The sequence below is a fragment of the Dufourea novaeangliae genome, unplaced genomic scaffold, assembly GCF_001272555.1.
Source record: "Dufourea novaeangliae isolate 0120121106 unplaced genomic scaffold, ASM127255v1 scaffold144, whole genome shotgun sequence".
NCBI classification, from domain to species: Eukaryota; Metazoa; Arthropoda; class Insecta; order Hymenoptera; family Halictidae; genus Dufourea; species Dufourea novaeangliae.
Genome location: NW_015374021.1, coordinates 881,635 through 890,080, shown reverse-complemented (window position 1 = coordinate 890,080; position 8,446 = coordinate 881,635). Strand labels below are relative to the sequence as shown.

The 8,446-nt window shown below is 35.4% G+C and overlaps 1 protein-coding gene across 1 annotated transcript; it reads right to left on the bottom strand.

The window, feature by feature from the left end:
* Window positions 1-736: 736 nt before the first annotated feature.
* On the bottom strand, window positions 737-7,428 carry LOC107189133. Its single transcript, XM_015577606.1, has 10 exons — window positions 7,351-7,428; window positions 6,539-6,709; window positions 6,196-6,451; window positions 5,021-5,125; window positions 4,246-4,430; window positions 2,777-2,983; window positions 2,223-2,366; window positions 2,010-2,154; window positions 984-1,161; window positions 737-921 (listed from the first exon to the last, which is right to left on the bottom strand). Exons 1-10 carry the CDS (start codon window positions 7,426-7,428, stop codon window positions 798-800), a joined length of 1,593 nt encoding a protein of 530 aa, XP_015433092.1. The 3' UTR covers window positions 737-797.
* Window positions 7,429-8,446: the final 1,018 nt, after the last annotated feature.

The following is an 8,446-nucleotide window of genomic DNA, read 5'->3' as shown; positions in this document are numbered from 1 at the left end:
AACATCCTGTGTATCTAACAGATTGCCTTATTGCTGTGCATTTATTAGTAAGCAGAGTACTTTATTCATTCGAAAAGAGTGAAAAGAAATTATATCGTAAGATTCTATATTTTTCTGAAGTTTAATTTTTTCAACTCTTTCTATATACTATACATTTAGGAAGATGCAATCGGGTTTTTACAATTAACTAGGCGTTTCATATTACAATACTGTACTATACTTATTAGTAATATGTATATTACTGACCAAATGTACAAAACAAGAACACAGACAATGTGTGCAGAACGTGTTTAATAACGAAGTCTAATACGAATGCTTTTAGAGATGTGTACTTATTATCTGTTAAAGACGAGACCACGGTGAATGTTAATTAAAATTGTGAATATTCATTAAATCGCTTTAAGTATTAACGAAAGAAGTCGAGGAACAATATTCGACGTGTTAAACTACAAATTTCAGGTGTATAAGCTACATAAATTTAAGCGGACTCGCTAATCAGTACTTAATACTCAACGTAATGCTGATTTTGCCACAGGGTTTTAGTGTTATCAGCTTGATGAACGTGAATTTTTGTGAAAGTTCTTAATGAATCACGACCAAAAACGTGTGACGTTTCGATGTCGACGGAATATTTTTATTTGTACGCAATATTTGTATATCGACACTCGAACAATACGATTCGTAGTCTTTTAAACTATGCTTTTTTTAACGACAAATTTGTAAAATAAAGTTTTTATCTAAAAGAATTTCGCTTTTAGCGTTGTTTAAACATCGAGTGGTTCTGTAATTAATATTTTTCAAACTCCAACGTCATCGTTGATTCTAATCGAGTAGGGAACATCGTGTATTGTCACGTTGCTACGAATTTGTCGACCTTCCTTACGAATCGCATCGACCAAATTTTTTTTGTATTTTCTCCACCTAAGAATTAGACAATTGTTAGTGATCGAAACTAATAGCGTTTTCGTAAGTAATGATTTTACCTTCGATTTCTGACGAATTTCTTGAACAATTCTTCTCTGGTTGGATACTTTGAATTCATGAACAGCTTCACGTGTTCCCAGATGTTGGCTCGATTGTGTTCGTGCAAGAAGTATCGAGGAATCAAAAAACATCGTACATTTGACGTGGCTACTATTCTCCGATTAAGCATGCACGAACCTGCATTTTGTTAAATAGCATATTTTAAACTTTTGCCAGAAGGGATAGTCTAGAAATAATAATCGCCGATTTTTATGAAATTCTGCATAAAGGTAGAACATCGATAAATATTTGACATGCATTTTTAAATCGATTAACGTTCATAGTGAAATTGTGAAAACAATCCCTAATTGTGGCGGTTGAGAACTTACATCGTCCATTGTCTCGGGAACTATAAGAATTAGACAAAAAGTTTAAGATTGAAATTGTGTGTCTTTGAATAATAGATGCAGAAAAATCCATGTGTTTTAATATATTGCTATCTTTTGTAAACTTTGTTTAAAAATATTAATCCTGTCTCTATGAAATCTCTATGTGTAAACTGCAAATTGTAATACAAAATACACAGAAAAATAGAATTTCCTCTTTTTCTACTGTCACAGAAATTTTTGTATTTGTAGTATATTCATATTTTCTACGAGGTGAAGTATGTATTTTTCAATACTTTCAGGACTTTGTATTTGCATAAATTTTAACTCTTGGATTTGGATACTCTCTAGTCGATATGTATTTAATATAATTAATGATTATGTGCTCCTAATGGTGGTTTGTTAAATTTCTATTTATTAAGAATTGTTGTCCTAAACATTGTGGAGAGTAATACAAGATATTGTTTTCTACCATCTTTGAACGCTCTTTTCACACATCTAAACTTGAATGTCGACAGACATGAAAACAAATATTTTCCACAGGACTATCTTTTACATGAATTTCATTAAAATCGGCAAATATTACATTTGTATGTCGTTCTTCGCCACAGCTACATGCAAACAAATGGTGGCGGAAAGTAAGGTTTTCCAAAATATTACCCAATCCGAAACAGGCGCCCCTTTGAAACGTACAAATTTGCATGAAAATCGTACGCACATCTTTTGGATAACATTGTTGGGAAATGGAAGACGGTTCCCTCATCAGCATTTCCGCTACGTCCGTAACTTTGTGCCATTCGTTCACCTTTCAAGTAAGTTTAAATCGCCTTTTATCCGAAGTTTCTTGACTAACACGATATTATCAATACTTACGACATCTACAAGGGTAGTTGTAATGATGCTAGAACGATCGAGATCCATTTTTTCGGCAAGTAACTTTGATCGTGCTGAAAGGCGTAGTAATTCCATGGCCGCCGTGGCCTCCTGGTCTTCGTCCGACTCGACTATGTGGTTTTCCTTAAAAAAACATTTCTTTTTTACTACGGTACTAAGAAAGAGAAGAAATTATTTCAATGTAATCGAATTAGTCCTGAAAAACACTTACGATAATTTTCCTTAATCTTAAATTCAATATTTAACAACCTAATATTCAATTGTTATGCAACAGAAATTCGTTTTATTTGATGGATTTTTCTGAACTATTGAATCAGGGGGGAGTACTTTGTTCTAAACTACTTACTAAATAATTAAGAGTATTCTGGTATAATGAAATAAACATTGATTTTCTTATGAACCAACGAATGACGAGATGTTCGTCGTTATAAAAATATAGATGTTTTATTCTATAAAAATGGAGAGTGGTGGTAATGTCTGCTGTGATATTATTATATTCATTAAAATCATACTCGGCTAGCTCCGCGTTCGACCTCCATCTGTCTCCGCATTTCATCAGTTATATTTGCTGTCGGTGGTGTGTAAGTTTCCTCCGTGGACGTGGGGTCGTATAATTCGTAGTGAACGCGTCCATCAGGCATACATTGCTCGCGTACGATCATATGTTCTATCAGTCGACATTCACCTTCCAACAAGAAATGGACGTAGTTAACCATTCCTTTGCCGTCACCTAGTAAGATCTTAAACAGTTACGTTTGTATTCGATCTACCTAGAGAGTCAGAGAAATAAAAAATCGGTCACCTATTACATTTCGAATCTTATACAATTTATGATTCTCATGATTTCTTAACGGAAAATAAAGTAGAAAATCCCAACGAAACTTTTAATTTATTTATAATTTAGTGAAGTCAACCATAGAAGTATCTATGTATGTACGTAGGATGTTCCATAATTTTTGTCGTATGGCCTTGGTATGTAGAAAGGATAGAAAAAATTCCTTTATACCAGTGAATAGCCCAATTCTTTTGAGGTATACAGGGTGTAACAAAAATGTTGTCCGACCCGGAAATAGGGCACTCGGGGGTGAATTGGAACAAGTTTTTCCTTAATAACAATGTAATCTGAGGTTTCGTTACTGAGATATTAACGAAAAACCCCGACCAATCACAGCGCGAGTTTGCCAGCCGATTTCCCGCGGTAACGCTGCCTACCAGTCGCAGCGCGTAGCTACCGCTAGCGCGGAACTCGGCTGGCAAACTCGCGCTCTGATTGGTCGGAGTTTTTCGTTAATATCTCGGCAACGAAGCCTCAGATTACATTGTTGCTAAGGAAAAAGTTGTTCCAATTTACCTTCCGAGTGCCCCATTTCCGGGTCGGAGGACATTTTTGGGACACCCTGTATATGTCTATGGTCCTTTCTACCAGAGCCGTGCGACAAAAATTATGGAACAACTTATGTATAACTCTTGCTCATAAGTAGACTGCGGATTTTTATGCAAAATGATATTTTCTAAAGTAATTTATAAAGACGGGAGCAAATGTAACGAGGTGTTATGAAATTACTGAAAGTCTGAAATAAATATTGTTTATGGGACATGAAGGCTCGATGGACAACGCTTATGCTACTATAAAGTAACAAGAGTAGCCTTAAATATATACTTTTACGATACATCACATTTTTTTCACACAGACCAGGTGTCCTAATACTTATGAGTAGTAGTGTTTGTAACCCTGTGTTTCAATATTTGTCCATAAAAAAGTGTGTTTGCATAAAGATCTACTTATAATATTATATCAATTATTAAACTTACTTTCAAATTCGTTTTGAAATTCTAAAATTGATAACAGAGTATCGTCTCGACAATAGGTAATATCTTGGATGTTTACTGCACATGGAATGGTTCGAGCGGTTTTACTCGAACACCATGGCCGTCTCAAAATTATAGTCCACTTTGAAGGTAAATAGCGATGACCATAATACAAGTTTTACAATTTTCATACCTCGCCTGGGCGAAAATCTTTCATTCTGCTCAAAATGCAGCATTCTCGCACGGTAACTTTGTCCCAGGTTCTGAAGTAATTGAAGTGGACCAATGCATCTTGGAGAACGTCCCACTCTTTTGACAAATGGCGTCGCAGAATTTTGTCGAAGTATTCACGTGGGATAAGCAGTAAATCCACAATGGCTATAAATAGATCGGTTTAACGTTTTTAAATGTTATATAATTTCACAAGCATATTCGGTTACATGAACAGCAAAGAGTGTAACAGTGCTACTGACTACGTTTCAAAATATTTGATTACTCCTTTTAAAGACGGAAATATTCTAGTTTTTAACACTATGTTTATAGACTGGTTTTCAAACTGCAACTGTGTGGGCCCAATAATCGGGTAATGTTTTCGATTGTAGTGGAGATTTTTCCTTTTTTGTAAGGATTTGTATTTAATGTTGTATCATTTTTTCGAGTGAAATTTCGTATAATCTTTTGTCTCTATGTACAATGCACTGTATTATTTTATTGTAGGTATAATAAGAAAATATTATACACAAGAAATTTTCTTTTATCATTTTGTTCCTCACTGGAATTCATTATATATTTTTATAAATTGATAGTATGTATACTTTAACACATCTTCCATTTACCGAAAATGACGATAAGGTGTTATAAAACAACGAGAAGTATTGTTAAAGTACTGTTATATTTAACAAAAGGATGAAATTGTATTGAAAGCATAAAACAGTAGTTGCATTAAAAATTATTCGAGTAATACGTACTCTTCGTGACCACTGTTGCATTTCTTGGTATCGTGTGCAGTAACGCGATTTCACCGAACATGTCGCCAGCGGTCAAGGTACCCGTATCCACTTCTTTTGATTCATCTAATTGTGAATGAAATTCTTTAAAATTTGTCATAACTAACCGTTTAATGGTATACTGAAATATTCAGAAGAAAAATTCAATAATCCTCGCCAACATATAGCACAGTCCTAAACCTAAAATCGGTCAAGCGGAAAAGAACATCACACGTTTCGAGCGATGGAACGTCTATTTAAAAGATCAAAGGGACGATAAGGTGCTCGAGCGACGTTCAGTGCCGCACAATATCAATTCAGATTCAAAATATTTCTGATTTTTTATTATTAATCACAGTCTATCAAAAGTTAAAGTTCATTAAAATTGTTGCGACCCAACGCAGGTAGGCGATGGTTGTAACGTTCGTCGCGTCTTGGGCCGTCGACACGGTCACCAAACCGTCATAAACAGGGATTCCTGGACAGTTTACCCGGGTATCTCATGGGTATCCGGGTAAAAGTAGTAGCCCTAATTGAAACACATATTACCACACTTCCCAACGAGCTCCGCGGTATTAATTTACCAAAGAGCAGTGACTAATCACCAGCTTATCGTGAGTACGCCGTAACACAAATATTCCGAATATTAACCCCTTGCCCTATGATTTTCTTAACGTCTACAGTCTCCTGGATTACATTGTTATCGATAGTTTCACAGAAACGAAAGGACTTCTGAACTTAACGCAACTGTACTTTTACTATAAAAGTTAAATATTCATACCAGCAACGTGGTTCTTTACTTCGAATCAAAGAAAACCGAATAATAGTCTTCTTCTTTGTTGAATCGATTTTCGAAGCGTCAACACGAGTCTGACTCGATGTTATAAGGCAAAGGGTAAAACGTAATTTACAGTACCCGCGTAGTAAATAAACTACAATTAGATGGACGTCTATAGGTGTCGCCACTCAACGCGATAATTTACGACCACGCTATATCTTGGCGAAGACTATAGAAGTAAGATTATCCTGTTGCACGAGACAAAATCTGTTGAAACTAATGTTAAGCTACGTATAACGATAATTTGACAAATTTTAGACAGAGTGAGGAAAAGCAGAGTAGGAGGAAAATGGTGCAATATTAAAAAATTCTTACGAACCTGTCCAGCGGTCAGTAACAACTCTGGATAAGGTGACTTCTCCGTTCAAAATAAAATAGAGATTCTCTGCTTGGTGACCCTGTCGCACAATCACTCGGCCAGGTTTCAAGTATTGATAAACACACACCCCTGCTACAGATCTTTTTAGATGTTCTGGGTACTTTCGAAATGCATGGAACTTTTTAAATAATTCGTATATGTACGTCCTTTCCACCGACGTTCTGCTTCCTGGACTCGTTAAAAGCATGGAACGATCCTTAAACAGAAAATAAGTTTCATTTTACGTCCGTTATAAATATGTACTATAATTTACTATTAATTGTGTATAATCGAGCTTACTGACCTCACGGGTCAGGCCTTTTTTTTCGACCTTTTTTTGCTGGGCCATTCGAATATTAACTACCACATCGTCGCTGATTTCATCGACGATTGGCTCCTCAGTTAACCATTCGATGTAGTCTAGGATGCGTCTGACAATGGATCGGAAAAGGTAATTCCCTTTCAGTCTTCTAGGCTATTTATCGACATTAAGTAATTTATTATGTTATAATAGGGCCGTATTAGTACATTTTGTTCAATCTACGTTGATCCTATTGTTAGATCTGTTATTAGATCGGTGCAAAAAGAAGGGCGAATTGAAATATATGTGATTATGTCATTGTGATAGTTGAGATGCGGGGGGACTAGAGCTAGCAACAAATTCGTGGTATTTGCATATTACTTTAGAACAGTATAATTTTGAAAAAGGAAAATGGAATTTATTTTTGACTGTAAATAATAAAAAAAAAATGAAAGATTTGTGAATATCGCGTCTTTAATACTTTTAACGTTATTGCGATAACGGCATATTTTATCGTAAAATCGAGATAATCTCTTTCTCACAATACTTGTTGGGGAACGGTAAATTTTTCTCTACTGTTTTATGTTATCTATATTCTTATAAGACTAAAATTCATTAAATTAATGCGATTTGTATCAAATTATGACAGTACGTAGATATGCATTATGGAATGGCCACTTAAAATGAATTTTAATGCCGCCACCGTATCATTTTATGTACAAAGAAGACGATACTCCGTTTAAGAAACTAAAATATCGTCGAAAGTGGACTTTAAGGTAATAAATTTCTGATAGTATTGTATTATTCTGACTCACTCGAATTGTGCTTGACGAAATCCTCCATAATATCTGGGAAAACGACTGCCGAAGAGATGTTCCTCTTCTGTACGACATTTTCCGTCTTCTGTTAATTAACCACGAGCCTTAAAAGTATACACGCGAAACATGTACAGAATCACTTTATAATTTCTGAGTAGCGAAAACTTTAGTTCGTTGCGTCTGACATTCACATTGTTTTATCGATAAACGAACGGAAGGTTGCGCATGCACTGGTTACCCTGTGAAACTTGCTTCGAGCAAACAGTGCCGCACCTTGTTAGGCCCGATGCACACGAGCGTATGACCTGCTACGATATGAGCTTACTAACACGTTATTTATTTACAATAATTATATTTATTGCGAGTAATTGAATAATGAACATCGACCCCACTCGAGCTCAGCTAGCCTAATTTCGCCAGTATTGCCAGGTTTGCGTTTTCTTCATTTTCTCCATAAAGAAAAGCTTATATGTATTATTTAATTAGTAGTATCTGTCAGATATTTCATAAACTTTGGCGCCATTGTCAAATGTATGGGACGTATTTATCACAAATGGCATTCAGGAAAGCATCGCAGGTTTCAGAACTTCGAGGAGACCACAGCAAAATTAATGTTTTCCATTTGAAACGAATTGAAATAACGAGTTTTCGCTGATAGACTGAGATATGTACGCGGTTGAATTCATTTGTTAATCTTTGATTGGTATGCAAGTTTTCGAAAATTGGTCAATCATATACTACGTGGCATAACTGTCAAACTACCTTAAAATTTTCAATCCCTATTTATTGTAGTTCAAATAAAAACGAATCACTTCTTTACTGGGGAATATAATCTACCCTTTTCTGGAGAAACATTATTTTTCAACACGTTTTCTGACATCGCATCGTTTTTATTTTAACCATAATACATAAGAATTGAAAATTTTTGGGTGGTTTTATAATTATTGTTAGAAATTTCAATGCAAGCGTCGTATAAACACGATCGAATGCCCAGATAGCTGCTGCACTGTTTACGTTAAGGCGAGCGCAGTAACGGGGCCCGACACTGTCGACAGCACGACGCCTGGGATATCGTAAATTAGCCACGGACCTT

Bases quoted from the DNA above. Each gene is read 5' to 3' on its own strand.
- LOC107189133 (XM_015577606.1), bottom strand. From the start codon at position 7,428: ATGTCGTACAGAAGAGGAACATCTCTTCGGCAGTCGTTTTCCCAGATA. The intron at 6,452-6,538 runs GTCAGTAAGCTC...TTTCTGTTTAAG, and splicing joins AAAAAGGCCTGACCCGTGAG to GATCGTTCCATGCTTTTAAC. The intron at 5,126-6,195 runs GTTCGTAAGAAT...ATTCACAATTAG, and splicing joins TGTTACTGACCGCTGGACAG to ATGAATCAAAAGAAGTGGAT.